General features: G+C 37.3%; 1 protein-coding gene and 1 pseudogene across 5 annotated transcripts; both read right to left on the reverse strand.

Moving 5' to 3' along the window:
• Nucleotides 1-735: 735 nt before the first annotated feature.
• On the reverse strand, nt 736-6,637 carry LOC122642315 (annotated as a pseudogene).
• A 2,984-nt stretch (nt 6,638-9,621) lies between these two features.
• LOC122644101 lies at nt 9,622-13,813 on the reverse strand. Of its 5 annotated transcripts, none has more exons than XM_043837702.1 (8): nt 13,748-13,813; nt 12,532-13,632; nt 12,121-12,412; nt 11,670-11,879; nt 11,253-11,426; nt 10,894-11,094; nt 10,682-10,795; nt 9,622-10,189 (listed from the first exon to the last, which is right to left on the reverse strand). In XM_043837702.1, the coding sequence occupies exons 2-8, from the start codon at nt 13,605-13,607 to the stop codon at nt 9,842-9,844; spliced, it is 2,415 nt and encodes an 804-aa protein (XP_043693637.1). In that variant the 5' UTR covers nt 13,608-13,632; nt 13,748-13,813; the 3' UTR covers nt 9,622-9,841. The 5 variants fall into 5 exon arrangements, with proteins under 5 accessions (XP_043693637.1, XP_043693639.1, XP_043693636.1 ...); XM_043837704.1 differs by lacking the exon at nt 13,748-13,813 and having other exon boundaries at nt 12,532-13,374; nt 13,437-13,516; XM_043837701.1 differs by having other exon boundaries at nt 12,532-13,812.
• Nucleotides 13,814-16,924: the final 3,111 nt, after the last annotated feature.

Here is a 16,924-nt window from a genome sequence, read left to right on the forward strand (position 1 = left end):
AAGTCCATCACAGAGTAAGATCCCTTTTAACAATATTGGAGTTGATACTGACAAGTAGACATGATGATGATCTAATTGAGGAGCATGCACAACATTTACCTTATGAGAGACAATATATGTTTCATGCATGTAACTATTTAGTGAAAAAATAATGCAGTTGATTATGTTCAGTATTTGTGTGTGAATAAGAGGAATCGTAAAAAAAGAAAAAGACGTACAATACAAAGAGAAATAACAAGAGGATGAGGCAGAGTAACCCCAAAAGGCCTTGCAGAGAGCCACCAAAACATTGTCTAACAGAAGAACACCATGACTATTTCGAGGAAGAGATCACCAAGCACCAGCGGTAACAGCAAGAAAATAGGATGGAGGTGACCCATTTGATGAGCGGGAAAACACGGACTCGGATATATAAAATCGCGGGTCGATTGCAAGCCAATATAACTTTCCACAAAAAACATGTACAAAAAAACATAACATTTTGTAAGTCTGGATTAATAGAAAACACAAAGTTGTTTATTATTTTCTCGGAGATCGAGGTGCTTGAACGTTAAACAATGTTCGTGATCAATGGCTTTAGAACATTCCTGTACCAGCTGATGTCTACCGATCAAGCAGTGCGATTGTCCGCAGAGCAAGTTCTTCAGCTCATTAAAGAGAGGAGACCTAATAAGTATTGTCAACACTTCATTGTTACTGTTTCTCCCTTATATAACAATGACCGCTACACAAGGGTCATGACGGCAAGGTTTTGATTTTAGATCGGATTTGCCGTAGCTTCTTATTGAGGAATTTGCTATCTTTGTCTGCAAGCTCAGTTGTAGCGGTGGGCTGCTGAAGATGAGGTTGAAGTATCTTCTTAATGGCAATGATCTTGTCGTTGCTTCCTGGAAGCTCGGTCTTGTAAACTTCTTCGCAGCCTCCTTTTCCGATGAGCTCTAGCTAAGACAATCCATCTACTTTCTCGAGGAAGGCTATGGCCTCGACGTCCTTGATCAATGAGGAACTGAAGATCATTACTGGGCTCGAGTCTTTCACTTTGCGTCTGATGCACACCCAGAGCTTCTTGAACAAAAACGTTAGTATCAACCACGATATTATCCCTGCAGCAGCACCACAAAAGAAGCTGGAGGTCGACCTTTTGAGCTTTCTTTTGCTCGTATGATGTTTGTGGGATGCAGAAGGGGATGGAGCCTCGGCATTGGAGGATTTTAATTTACTAGTGGCCGATGGTGATGGTGCGATGGCAACCCCTCCTATTCCATGATTACTCTTTGAGGAATTCTCGGCCAATATGTAGCGCTTGGGGAGACTTATAGTTCTGGTTTTGATCTTCAACCTGGGGGAGTTGAAATAGCCAACTTGATTCATTGTTGGGACGGGACCTTAGAGGTAATTATTTCTTGAAAGATTCAGGTATTGGAGACTTCGGAAAGATCGTAGTGAATTTGGTATTCTTTCATAGAAAAGATTATCGGCGAGGGAGAGGTTCTCAAGATTGGAGAAATATCTTAAGAAACTCAGGTCACCAGAAAATCTATTTAAAGAGAGATCAAGGGAGTGGAGATGTACGAGGGAGGACACCTCCGACGGAACCTTACCGAAAAAGCGATTATTCTGGAGATCTAAGATCTCAAGTTTCTGGCAGTCAACGATATGGGACAATGAGGTTGTTGTTCGACAAGAAGAGCTCTTTGAGTTCCGACAATCGTCTGATGGAAGGAGAGAGAGATCCGTTGAGGCCTTGAGAGTGAGGACGATCCGAGTGACTCGAAGAACCGACGGTGACTCAGTGGAGATTCTATTCTCTCAATGAATACATGTGATCTCATGGCAGGGATTTCCATTTCTTAAAGCTAAACTATGGAGTTGAGGAGTGGAAAAACTGAAATTGGTCCAGACTTGGATGCTCTCTCCACACTTTACATGTGGATAAATAATTTATATAGAATCACACATTTATAACTCCTAACATCTCAACACTCCTATCACGTGTATCTTCGATATACCTGACTCTACTCGTGGATAAAAAATTTAGGAATGACAACAAACAGATCTAGTCTCTGATATATGTTAAAGGGTTTAACCCAAAATCTTAAGTTCAGTTTATTGACGGAAAAATACTTTAATATTTTCTATAATATTATAAAAATCATAGTTATTTGGTTGCCTAAGGTAGTAAAATAATCGGCAACATACATTAATTAAACGGACCATGTCAATTTATGTGGCAAGGGAGTTATTCCACCCCACCCTTTTTTATGGTTCATTATTATTCTAAATTTTATTTTTTATCATCATTTTCATGACCGCTACGCACGGGTTATGGCGGCGATCTTGATACGATAATTTTTCATATGGGATGTTACTGATTTTTGTTTATGACTGCGATTTTACCATTTTAACCAGAAAACCTAAAGAGTGCCCTTTTTTTCTGTGTTAGACATGAATCGAACACTTTGATAACCAAATGTTTTTGAAAAATCATGGGGTGGCATCCGTCTTCATCATTCGCTCTTCGAATTAGTTGGAACTACTTCCCCTTCTCTTCAGCTGCGCCCGTTTTGATCATTTATTGTGTAAATTGGTTGTCAAAGTTGTTGATTTTCCTCCTTTCCTCATTTGAATTTTTTTTTATTCTTCTTAAATTTTGCTTCAACGGTAATTTCTTGACAGATATCTCAATCTTAAGACAGTTATAACCGCCTAAAAAATAGTAACTCCTTATTTGACATCTGTAAATTGACCGTTCTTTAGTTTTTCGATCAAAATATTTTCTTATGAACTATCCTGATCGAAACTCTTAACACAACATTTTCAGTAATGTTTTTCGATCACCTATCTCCACCTAATGCCTTAAGTCCCGTTGGTTTGACAGAATAGAAAAAAGTTATGGACTTCATATGTAATGGGCTCAAAGAGTACTAAAGGTAAGGAAATAAAATGATGGTAAACAATAAATTTTAGAATAATAATGAACCATAAAGAAGGGTGGGGTGTAATAATTCCCTTGCCACATAAGCTGACATGGTCCGTTTAATTAATGCATGTTGTCGATTATTTTACTACCTTAAGCAACCAAATAACTATGATTTCTACAATATTATAGAAAACCTTAAAGTATTTTTTCGTCAATAAACAGAACTTAAGGTTTTGCGTTAAACCATTTAACATAGTATCAGAAACTAGATCTGTTTGTTATCATTCCTAAATTATTTATCCATGAGTAAAGTCAGGTATACCGAAGCTACACGTGATAGGAGTGTTGAGATGTTAGGAATTATAAATGTATGGTTCTATATAAATTATTTGTCCACATGTAGAGCTAGGTATGCCGAAGATACACATTAGAGAACGTGTTGAGATGTTGAAACTTATAAAGGTATAATCCCACATTGGTTAAGTTCAGTCTTTGATGCCTTAAAAAACATATACAAAAAGACATAACATTTTGTAAGTCTGGATTAATAGAATTAAACATAAATTTGTTTATTATTTTTTCAGGGATCGAGGTGCTTGAACGTCAAACAATGTTCGTGACCATCGATTTTAGAACATTTTTGTACCACCTGATGTCTATCGATCAAGCAATGCGGTCGTCCGCAGAGCAAGTTATTCAGCTCATTAAAGAGGGGAGACCGAATAAGTATTGTCAACACCTTATTGACACTGTTTCTTCCTTGTATAACAATGACTGCTACACACGGGTTATGGCGACGATCTTGATACGACAGTTTTTCATACGGGAAGTTAATGATTTTTGTTTATGGCTGCGACTTTACCATTTTAACCAGGAAAACCTAAAGAGTGCCCTTCTTTTCTGTGTTAGACATAAATCGAACACTTTGATAACCAAATGTCTTTGAAAAACCGTGGAGGTGGCATCCGTCTTCATCCTTCGCTCTTCAAATTGGCCGGAACTACTTCCTTTTCTCTTCAGCTACGTCCGTTTTGATCATTTATTGTGTAAATTGGTTGTCAAAGTTGTTGATTGTCCTCATTTTCTCATTTGAATTTTTCTTTTATTCTTCTTAAATTTCGCTTCAACGGTAATTTCTTGACAGATATCTCAATTTTAAGGCAGTTATAACCGCTTAAAAAATAGTAACTGCTTATTTGACATCTGTACATTGACCGTTCTTCAGTTTTTTTATCAAAACATTTTCTTATGAACTATCTTAACCGAAACTCTTGACACAACCTTTTCAGTAATATTTTTCAGTCACCTATCTCCACCTAATGCCTTAAGCCCCGCCCCGTTGGTTTGGCAGAATAGAAAAAAATTATGGACTTCACATGTACTGGGCTCAAAGAGTAATAAAGGTAAAGAAATAAAATGATAGTAAATAATGAAATTTAAAATAATAATTAACCATAAAGAAGGGTGGGGTGTAATAACTCCCTTGCCACATAAGCTGACATGGTCCGTTTAATTAATGTATGTTGTCAATTATTTTACTATCTTAAGCAACCAAATAACTATGGTTTCTACAATATTATAGAAAACCTTAAAGTATTTTTCCGTCAATAAACATAACTTAAGGTTTTGAGTTAAACCCTTTAACATAGTATCAGAAACTAGATCTGTTTGTTGTCATTCCCTAATTATTTATCCATGAGTAGAGTTAGGTATACGAAAGCTACACGTGATAGGAGTGTTGAGATGTTAGGATTTATAAATGTGTGGTTCTATATAAATTATATGTCCACATGTAGAGCTAGGTATGCCGAAGATACACATTAGAGAACGTGTTGAGATGTTGAAACTTATAAAGGTATAATCCCACATTGGTTAAGTTCAGTCTTTGATGCCTTAAAAAATATATACAAAAAGACATAACATTTTGTAAGTTTGGATTAATAGAATTAAACACAAATTTGTTTATTATTTTTCCAGAGATCGAGGTACTTGAACGTCAAACAATGTTCGTGACCATCGGCTTTAGAACGTTCTTGTACCACCTGATGTCTATCGATCAAGCAATGCGGTAGTCCGCAGAGTAAGTTATTCAGCTCATTAAAGAGGGGAGACCGAATAAGTATTGTCAACACCTTATTGACACTGTTTTTCCCTTGTATAACAATGACCACTACACATGGGTTATGGCGACGATCTTGATACGACAGTTTTTCATACGAGATGTTAATGATTTTTGTTTATGATTGCGACTTTATCATTTTAACCAGAAAAACCTAAAGAGTGCCCTTCTTTTGTGTGTTAGACATGAATCGAACACATTGAGAACCAAATGTCTTTGAAAAATCGTGGAGGTGGCATCCGTCTTCATCCTTTGCTCTTCAAATTGGTCGGACTACTTCCCCTTCTCTTCAGCTGTGTCTGCTTCGATCATTTATTGTGTAAATTGGTTATCAAAGCTGTTGATTGTCCTTTTTTTCTCATTTGACTTTTCTTTTTATTCTTCTTAAATTTCCCTTCAATGGTAATTTCTTGACAGATATCTCAATCTTAAGACAGTTAATCCAGATAGAAACTCTTAATATAACATTTTCAATAATATTTTTCGGTCACCTATCTCTACCTAATGCCTTAAGCCCCGTTGGTTTGACAGAATAGAAAAAAGTTATGGATTTCACATATAATGGGTTCAGAGAGTATCAGGAAAAAAATGATGATAAACAATGAAATTTAGAATAATAATGAACCATAAAGAATGGTGAGGTGGAATAACTCCTTGCCACATAAGTGACATGGTCTTTAATTAATGCATGTTGTCGATTATTTTACTACCTTAAGCAACCAAATAACTATGGTTTTTACAATATTATAGAAAACCTTAAAGTATTTTTGTCAATAAGGAACTTAAGGTTTTGGGTTAAACCCTTTAACATAGTATCAGAGACTAGATCTGTTTGTTGTCATTTCTGAATTATTTATCTAAGAGTAAAGTCAGGTATACCGAAGCTACACGTGATAGGAGTGTTGAGATGTTAGGAGTTATAAAGGTGTAGTTCTATATAAATTATCTGTCCACATATAAAGCTAGGTATGTCGAAGATACACATGAGAGAACGTGCTGAGATGTTAAAACTTATAAAGGTATAATCCCACATTGGTTAAGTTCAGTCTTTGGTGCCTTCATATACTTGAGAAGTTATCTCCACCTAATGTCATAAACTTTATTTGTTTGACGAAAAAAATGGTGAAAAAAAAATTCATAGATTCCACATGTACTGCGGTCAAAGAACAGCAAAAACAAAGAAAGAAAACGACGATTAAGGATGAAATTTATAATAAAATAATAGGTCTTGAAGAAGAGTGTGGTTGGATAATTCTCTTGTCACTTAAGCCAACAAAGTCTTTTTAATTAATGTATACTATCAGTTAATTTATCACCTCGAGCAACCAAATAACTATGATTTTTGAAAATTTATAGAAAACTTTTAAAGTGTTCAACCCTTTTATCCCACCCACTTTTTTCTGTCAAACACACAAGGCTTAAGATTTTGAGTTAGGCCTTCCAACATAGTATCAGAGCCTAGGTCCATTTGTTATTCTTCTTTAAATTATTTATCAATGTATAGAACTAGGTCCACATTATGTGGTCGTTTCATATGTTTGGCTTTTGGCGACGTCGTACAAAATTACCTCATATGTCATGCTCCAATAGTCTTCCATTTAAGGTTATATCCATAGGACATTCTTACACAAGTTTTTCTACATGTTTTTTTTTAGACTGACCTTAGTTACTAACATGGTACCAGAGCGTAGGTCCGTTTGTTATCCTTCTTTAAATTATTTATCAATGTGTAGAACTAGTCCACATTATGTGGTCATTTGACATGCTTGGCTTGTGACGACGTCGTACAAAGTTGGCACATATGTTGTTGATGCAAGACAAACCCTAAAAACTAAGGTATCCCGCATTAGGATAGGATCACAGGTTGTAGCACCTAATATGGACTTAAAACAAGGACTGGAATTTGCACAACGTTACATTCAGCATTAGAACTAAATAACAGAATTTTTCAATAGCAAGATAACATCATAAATCAAATGAATAAATACCTTAAGCTTTAGGAAATAATTTAGCAACAAGTATGGTTAGTTCCACAAAGCTAGGTAAGAAAATTCAGGGCATTGCGTTCAAAGAATCATTAAACATGAATGACAGTCATATAGATTAATAAACTACTAATTAGAAGCACTAGAAATATATTTAATATCATGAAAATTCAGCCATTTCAAAATAGGTATTGTTTCGAGACTGAAAAGGGTGGAAACACTATGCAAACAAAAATATAAAATTTTGTTTCAAGGTTAAGAAGAAATGATAGAATGTAGGGGTTGAGCTAAGGTTAGGGTTTTTAAGATAAACTAAGGAATGTGGTTGAGATGGCTAATGATAGGGTTAGGATGGGGAAGAAGGGGATTTCGATTGGGAGAGATGGAGAGGAAAGGCGCTTTGGTTGGGGAGATGGAGGGGAATGGCGATAATGGGGTCTGGAGAGTTTCGGCCATAAGGGACAAGAGGGGAAGGGGTTTTGGTATCAGGGAATGGGAAGGGTATTCAAACCTAAGAAAGATGCCTTGATTTTAGTGCATTTTGATTTTCAAAATTCAAAGCACAACACTCATTGTCTCCACTACCTCGATTTACACGCCCATTTAAAAAATTAACTCTAAGACTTTAAATATCATATAATTATACCATACTGAATTCATACCGAATATACCATATATCAAACCGATATAATATGGTACGGTATCGGTATGGTCAAGTCACCCCTACACCCGGTATAGTACGGTTTCGATATGGGGTGTGTGACTTCGATACCGTACCAAAAACCGATATCGTACCAAATTGACATCTATACCCGATTGTGTCATTGGAGATGTCTATGATCTTAAGGAGAGTATCAAGTGAAACGAATTAGTCTTTCAGTTTTGCTAACATAGTTTATGCTATAGGATTCCTAAGAGTTTGTGGAACGGAGATCGTTCAAAAGATCAACAACTTGAAGATAATTGTATTCTATTAATATTCTAACATATACTTTTCTAACACCTTCCAATATGGTATCAGAGCTCAGGTCCATTTGCTGTCCTCCTTAAATTATTTTCACATATGGAGCCAAGTATACTGAAGTTACACGTAAGAGTTAGTATTGAGATGTTAGGGTTATAGAGGTGTAGTCCCACATCGGTTAAGTTTGGTCTTTAGTGCCTTCATATTGTTAGAAAAACAATGCAACAGAATGACGATTTTATAAAAGAAAAACAAAGAGAGAAAAATCAAGCACACAAGCCAATGATTTTACGTGGTTCACCCCCACGAAGGAAGGCTACATCCACAGCCGAGCGATAGTCCGAATTCACTATTTCTGTGAAGAAAATACAAACTCTCTCTTCCATCTCTCAAAGAGATAACCACAATATATAAGAAAACCCTAACCCACAAAAGTACAAAATTTGCCCCCAGAAATCCACTTGGTCTGATCCGAATCACCATAGGGCGAAATACATATCAAATCAAAGTTCTCGATGACTTCAAAACAATGCGAAGGCATACAGTGATACAGTCAAGTTTCAAAACATAGAATTGTGGATCGAATCGGTAGGAATTAGTTGGAAAATGATCAAAATTGTCTGCAATCAGTAGGAATCAGCAAGGTTTAAAATATCGGTATCAAGTACCCTATTAGAAGGGTGATTTTAAGAGACGTATCGTATTGTATCATATCGAAGATATGTATTGTACGGTACAAATACACATGGAAATATATTTTTTGAACAAAAAAAATATATATAAATAAACAATATATAACATGTATAATGCATAAATATTGAAATGAAAAACAACGTATAACGAGATAAGAAACTTTCATTGATTTGAATACAAATCCTTACAAATGATCAAGTTTGATGCATCAACTAACTTAGTTTTACCTAAATCTATCGATTTATAGCACAAAATAAGATTAAAAAACATGATTTAAATTTTAAACACAAAGATCATGTTTTTCTGAAACCTACTTTTTTTTTTTTTTCTGTAAAATCTCTTTTTTCTATGAAAAATCCTCCAATCTCTTAACTCAAAAACAAAATCAGTCTGATAGTCATATAGGCCTTTAATGGCTAAATCAACATGTATCGGTTGGTATCAACCATATTAGTATGTATCGGTCTGTATCGAACGGCCGATACGTATCGATACTCTCACAGAACTCTTAACATACGTATCATATCGTAACAAACTATATCAGCTGATACAATATGATACCAACCCAGACACGCCATTTTCTATAATAAAAAAGAAGAGATATGTGTCGTATTGGTACCAATCGATACCGATATGTATCATATCAGCCGATATTTTAAACCATGGGAATCGGTTATGGCCGATTCAACCGTTCAGATTTTAATTTTTGAGACTGCGTATACAGCCGAAAAGGCCATGTCGAAATAGGCTGATTCAACTGATCCGATTCCGGTTTTTTAAATTATGCATACAATCGCAAAGGCCAGGCAGAGGGGATTTTCAAGCCCTTTCACCATTTCCAATGAGTCCATTTGTATGACGATCTGTTCCATTCCTTATCCTTTGTCTTTTCCTGGTCCCTTGTTGGATAGCTTTAGCCTTAGCTTCAGCTTCAGTGTTTAGAGTTGATCAACAGAAATCTGAATAACTAATGTCATGTTACACATGTACAGGCCTCCTGTGTTGGAATTTATATATAAGAGGGGATTTTCAAGAGCCAGTTTTGTTTTAATACATATTTGCAGAAATATTATATTCTTTTCCTCTTTCTAAATCCACTTTTAAGTCTGTACATACATAAACAAGAGATACCCATATACGCATACATAATTTAGTATCACTCATACAGACCAGACCTCCCGGAGTAGCCCGTATCTCACGAGCCCTCCACTGTAACCTGTATCTTGTTTATGCTTTCCATTTCCATTCCCATTTCCTATTGTTGGAGATGGTGGCATTTTGTCAATGATGGATGTTAGAGGGGACTCCAATTCATCCAGTTCTTCATCACTGGTATATCCTTTTCTTTGAACCATTGACATATTCCTCTCCAACTGTGATTTCCCTCCAACATCTCCGATTTTCTCAGTGGCATCGAGTAGGGAAGGAGGAGTATAAACAACTGGAGCTGCTGTACATGGGAAGTTACCGACTAACTCCCCATCTGATAATCTTCGTTCCACAAAACTCTGAAAGCACATCGAAGACAATGCCATTCATCAATCACAATAAATACTTTAAAAAGAACTCCCCCCAAAAAAAGGTTACAAAACTTTGGATGAACTCAATGAAAACCTGGTGGGTGAACTCAACCAAGTAAAACACAAGGTAGCGAGTCATGATAATACTCAGCTGTCTAAAAACAAGATGAAGGTGACTCAACTAGGGTCCCAGGAAATTATTGTCCCAAATTGACAAAGCAGATGATAATACCCACCCCTTGCAATTGTTTTTATTGGGGGTCCTAAGTTATGTTCCCTGGTAATCCAGAAGAACATGCTACTTTGGATGTGCTTATAACCATCCTATTGGACATTGGCAAGCAAACACCTTTGATGGGGACACGAGATGTGGGAAACTTGAGCCTAAACTGCACTACAGGGTCCTTCCCATATATTTTAACAGGTAGCTACTCTCTGCTACAATGACAAGAAACTTAAATGTAGTGTAGTAAATAGTACCTCAGCATTCATGAACTCCAGGACAGCTCCTGGGACAGGTTCGGGGCAGAACTCATCAGGAGTAAAATTGCATAGTATCCGCTTAACTAAGGGAAGACCAATGGAGGGACATACCTGAAAAACATGAAATAGGGAACTAACGGCATTTAGGGCTTTAATGAAAATACTGAAACGTACATCTTGCAATAATAATAAAAAATAGCAAAATCTACCTGTTTCCTGATGGATCTTTCCATAAGCATGTCTTTTGGGAGCATCAGAAGATCACTCAATTCATTTAGTAGACGGAAGGATTTGAGCTCAGTATCCCTGCATCGTCCGTTTTCATCGTAGCCGTTGACCTTATCTTCCTTCAGGGACTCATCAGTGTCCATACCAAACATATCTGTTAGCCATCTAGACCAATTGCCAATCTGCGAGGGGAATTGTATCCTCTGGTTTTAGCATCAATAAACTCGAAGAAAAGGTGTACAATCAGAAGGTGTGTCATCCAGGGGGTGTAAAGGAAAGCGTTTTTCTTCAGTGTACATGACTAATGCAGAAGAAACGAATGCAAATATGTGATACATACAGAATTTTTGAGTTGTGCACCAGATCCAAAGCTGAGGTCGCCAGCTGGAATAGGCAGCACCTTGGGATCAATAATGGGATCTGATACAGGATCAGTTGGAATCTCATGGGCTGATTCACGCAGAATAGCATTAAACATTGCCACATCCAGCCTGGCCACACACTGTTCCATTACCTGAAACGAAAAGGAGCAGAGTATGACATTCCAAAACAGGTGAAAATCTAATTAAAAGCTTTTCCCTCTTGCAGAAGGGTATTAATCTGTAGGCAAGAGCCTGCTGAAGGGATGTTTTGCCTTTGTTTTGCAACATCTCTTTTCTACCATCAATGTACAACACATGGGATATGCTTGCTCCATCTATTATTTAGAAAGGAGACTAGATTGCAAGTAAAATTCCATGGTGAATCGATTGCTCACCATTCTTGCCAACACTGGCAAGCAACCGCACTCATGCCCTCCTGCTCGGACAGGACACAGTTTTTGTAAAGCATCCTGGAAAGCACTTTTCCAAAGGTTAATGGAAAAGCTTCCCTGCTGCTGATCACCCAAAGCTGGTCCCAACAGTCTTCCAAACGTTTTGTTGGCATACAAATCCTCAACTGGAGATTGCATGTGCGGAGTTAAGGTCTGAAACCAAATTATTTCGGTTAACTCAAGGAGAAAATCCAATAAAAAATCAACTATGATACTAAATTTAAATATGAAACAATAACTTGTACATAACCAGGTTGGAGAGTTATCAAATTGAAAGTTGGAGTTCATGTCAGAAAAAATAGTCAGTTGATTGCTTCATTTAGAAGAGGACTATATCTAGTCTTAAACCATATTAACTTATAAACCTTCATACAGCACTTAGATCAATTTTTACCTGCCACCACACTGACTCAATAATCCGAGAGAAAATCCAGCATTCCACCTTTTCTAGGGCAGCTGTAAATGTGGTTGTTTCCTGCCAGTCATCAACAAGTTGGATGAAACCAAGCTTCTTCACTTGTTTACTTCCAGAAATCCCTTTCCACTTCAATGACGAAGGTTTGCTTTCACTTATCTTGCTGACACCATTTAACTCAATGACCCTTGGTACTGAATGATGCAGATTGCCAAATGCTTGAGAGATAATCTCTCTTAGGACTATGGCGTTTGACAACCAGAAGGCCAATCTTATGGAGTAAAAAGGAAAAGGGGTTGGGGTGAGACAAAACAGAAACAGAGAGATATTTGCATTAGTTAAAGAGAAAGAAAAACTTGCATTTGAACTCAGAAATTCAATTCTTTTTACCTTGGGACATCGTTACCACAAGACTTGGCTATCAGTACAAGCCCTGAGACTGTGTTTCTAGCAACGCTCGCTCGCTTGTCTTGCGTCCAATGCTTGCATGCATGAATATACAGTCTTGAAAGGCGTCGAGCAGGAGTGTGCACCTTATGGGCTGAGCTCCCATGCTCTGGTACAATAGAATAAAGTGAGATCTCAAGAGCAGCAATTTCTCTTACCTCTTCTTCAAGTTTCTCTATTCGTAGTTCCATTTCTTCAATCGTTTGATTTAGAACTTCGTTTTCTTCATCCACACCATTTCCTTCTGCATCAACAGATTCATTGTCGCTACCAATGCTCTGAGTACCATTTGGTGCCTCATCCAAGATATCCATCTCCCTTACCTCTTCAATGGACTTATCATCAACTCCTTCAGATGATTCTGATGAAGGCCTAGGATAAACTTTCATGTTCTTTGATTTGTCATCATCAATGGTTTTAGCAGTCACTTTAGATGACACGCTTTTAGATTTCACTGATTTCTTTGTACCATGTGAAGCTTTGATTTGTGTTTTATTCGCTTCATGCCGATCAGTTCTTGCTCTTGATGCACGGGGACAGCTTTCAGAGGAGTCCTTTTTCACAAGCTTTTTAGGAACCCTTGAAGCTCTTTCTACCTTGTCATCCTCAGTTGTTTGCGCATCCCCTTGAGATGATACAGAATCTTTCACAGTCTCACAGTCAGATTCTTCTTCCTTAACTTGCTTACAATCCTTTTCCGTATCGCTTGAATGATCTTCTAAATCATCTTTGTTCTCTTTGGCAGCCATTTCCTGGGTTACCGAATCTACTGCCGCCTCCTCAGACCTGTAGATATCATCCACATAATCTATAACCATGTTTTCATATACTTCAGTTGAATCACTAACTGAGATGGTGGAACCTGGCCTAGCGTCTAAAATTTTAGATTCAACTTCTTTTGCATTCAACTTTTTGCAGGTATTTTCTTGAGACGGCTTACGTTCTCCCTGATCCCCTCTTCCAGCATGTTTTACATGATTTTTGTTTGGCAAAGCTTTCTTCTTTTCAGTCTCTCTCATGCTTTATCTACTTCACCTTTTCCAACTGTAATATCAAAAGCACAAGCTATTGAGGAGAAAAATAACAAAAGGATTCCTCAGAAACCTCTTCAATTTCTGTTCTACTTATTAACACCTATGCACAAGACACTTATTCACACCTAAGTTTTCTGGATGACTGCATCCATCGTTCATGGTAGTGCTTCTATATGAAAGATGGGCTTCCTCTGAGGGTTTCTGCTATTAAAGAGCAAAGCAAATCAGCAAGAGTTTATTCCAGACAGAGCAAAAGATGCACTATTATAAAAAAAAAGGATATGTTTAACTTAGTGCAATCAAACCGTAGATGTCTAAACAACAAGTATTTCCATGTAAAACCAAATTTCAAATGTGAACCAGCCACAAGTCCGTAGAAATTTTTAAATTTACCGCATAAAGCATATAACTTAGTGGATTGAGACACTGATGAGACTTAGAAATTATAATCAAGCAATCCCAACAATTAGCATCCTCATTTAAGCTTCCTGAATCATATCAAGTACCAACCATCGACAACTAATTGAACCTAACCATTCATTCATAGAATTCTAGTACTGTAGTGATCCTCAAATCAATCAACTGTTGCTCAACTCAAGGTTAAAGTGAAATGGCCCATAAGAACTCCACAAAGTAGCAGCGATGTTAAAAACTCCAAAGTGTGTCTGTGTAAACTATACTTATTTAGACACATTTCTATCAGGTGCTATATTTTTTTACATTGTTAATGGATGAGCTTACTACCTTATTGCTGGAATTTCATATTTAAGTATCATCTATTCAGATAATGCTACAATTAGGAATATTATTATGCTGTGAAATAAAAGCCAAGTGCTCTTAAAGAGTTGATAATAGATGAAACTTGACTATGTTAACCATGAAAAAAGAGGGGGAAAAAAAGAGGCAGGTGTAAATCAACATGAATGAATTAGGAAAAGGGTCTTGGCATGGTGGGATGTGTGTGTGTGTTGGGGGAAGGGGGAGAGAGAATGATTCAGGAACAATGAGATAGCATTCTCAATAAGCTCTCTTCATCTCTCAGGGATAAGACAACCACACACAGGAGATTTCTGCAACATCCAATGTGCAATACACTCAACCAATTCTGCAGACACCACAGTTGCTGCGTTCTGTCTGCAAGTGTTGTCACCACAGATCAGGGTCTGAAATCAATCTTTAAGCACTTATTCAAGTACTAAAACAGCACAAAGTCTAGAATTGTGCAACCTAAAAGGACTAAAGCAAAGAAGAATGCAACACATGAAGGAAACTTCTGAGATATCAGATCCACCAAGGCTGTGCTGGAGTATCAACAAATATTGATATCGAAATCCGTGCATTTGCAATAACCCATCCAACAAGTGGATATTAAAAACCCCACATCCGCCCCTTTTTTTTTGGAAGGGGGGGGGGGTGTGGAGGAGGGGGTGGGGTGTGTGGAGAAGAAGAAAGCAGAAAAGGCTAGAGGGAATTTCTGAATCAGATCCTTGTGATAATCCATTAAGTCTACGTTTCTCATGGGAGACCTCCCAAATGAGAACCAGAAATTATTCAAATTTCAAAATGAAACCAACCACCCTGTGTGTTTGCGTTAGACACAGGTATACTTTTCATTGACCTTAATAGAGAATAAAAATCAGAGATGGTTCAACTAATGAAAACCAACGACTCCCCATATTTCTTGTAGACAGAGTTGAGCTGTTCATGGCCCTTAAATTAAATAAACATTAGACAATCTCACAAGTGAGGAAATTCCATCCAAGGGTCACACAATTAACAGTCAATTGAGTCATTCCAAATCCAGGATGCACAAATATTAAGAATCATATGAGAAGACTAAGGCAACGGACATGCTTCTTTTAACTCAGAAACCCAGTACTAACTGTAGAAAGTCAACAGAAAAAATGAGACAAGTTTGGAATGTTAGCTAAGAGGCTTAATGTAAACTTTAACAAGCAGTAAAGAACACAACCAACCACTGTTGCGACCCATAAATTTGCACTGTTGAGCGGCTTGAGCCACAAACTATGGTCAGCAATCGGAATAAAATCTTTAAATCAACAATACATCAAATTTGGGAACTATCCTCTCTGAATTTTGAGATCGGAACCCAGCTTAAGAGCTTCATTAAACTGAAGCATTGGACGTTCACGGTTTGCTAAAGCTTTCTTTTCACATGAACGGCAACATAATTGGATCTACTTAATTCATCAGTACCAACTAACAACAGCAAAACCATGAATGGAACTACTAAATAAGTTAAAACTAGATCTCGGTACTAAAGGAACCTGTAAATGTCATCTGAATCCACCTGACGCGATTTCAGAGAGCTCCAATTACTAGCAAGATGTAGAATGAGTGTCTAATATTAACAATGGAAAACGACTTCCAGGAGCTCAAATTCCTCGTAAACTCACGATTGAGCATTGTTCCAACACCAAAAACAAGCAACTTTAGTCTTCCTCCACCGAATCTAACAAGAAGAGCTTTAACCTATTCACTAATTAAAAAAAAAAACAAACAAACAAACAAAGGCAGCTCACATATGGTAATGCCACATTAATAAAACCATATAAGCACAGAGAAAGGGCAAATTATTAGAGAAAAGCCATGAAAAACCTTTACAGAGCATCAGATCAGAACGGTTTCAGTACGAATCAAGAAAGACGACTAGGACTAAAAAGTTACTGACAAAACGATGTCATTGATATCATGCAAGAGAAAGTGAAGAACAGAACTCACAGAGGCTATCTTATTCAGTAAACTCGGTCTTCGAGGCTTAAAGGTTCAAATGCGAGCCTCCTTTATCGCCATTTGTATCTGCTAGAGTTGCAGAAGGAAAAGCTCCGGGATTGCCAGAGTTCCCTTATTTTGAGAATTTGAGATTGATTTTGCCTTGAATCAATGCTCCTTCTTCTCGAGGAGAATATCGGATTCGGAGCTTATTTTAATTCGAGGCTTCGAACTTCGAATCATCTCTGTTTCTGTCTTCCTCTTCTTCTCTCTTTTAAGTCCTGAAAGCTAGTGAAAGCAAGGAAAGTGACCGTACGGGCGGTTTCAGGTGACCGAGGAGAGCTGTCGGTGGCCGAAATCTACCGGGAACTCCCGGTCACTTACCCATCACCGGATGTAAAATCGTGCATTTTACCTTCTTACTCCACACACCAACCAATGACGAATTCTAGTTCTAGGCATTGGACGATTCCAGATGAATAAACACAATGTGGTTAAGAACTAAGAACCACTGGATTAGAATTTTTTTGGAATGTAAAGTGAACTGACACGTAGAATCGCCTGATTTA

This window comes from Telopea speciosissima, chromosome 10 (assembly GCF_018873765.1).
Source record: "Telopea speciosissima isolate NSW1024214 ecotype Mountain lineage chromosome 10, Tspe_v1, whole genome shotgun sequence".
Classification (NCBI taxonomy): domain Eukaryota; kingdom Viridiplantae; phylum Streptophyta; class Magnoliopsida; order Proteales; family Proteaceae; genus Telopea; species Telopea speciosissima.

Coding starts and splice junctions, on each gene's coding strand:
- LOC122644101 (XM_043837702.1), bottom strand. CDS start 13,607: ATGAGAGAGACTGAAAAGAAGAAAGCTTTGCCAAACAAAAATCATGTA. Junction 11,095..11,252: donor GTGCACAACTCAAAAATTCT/GTATGTATCACA, acceptor TTCCCCTCGCAG/ATTGGCAATTGGTCTAGATG. Junction 10,796..10,893: donor AAAGATCCATCAGGAAACAG/GTAGATTTTGCT, acceptor CATGTTTTTCAG/GTATGTCCCTCCATTGGTCT.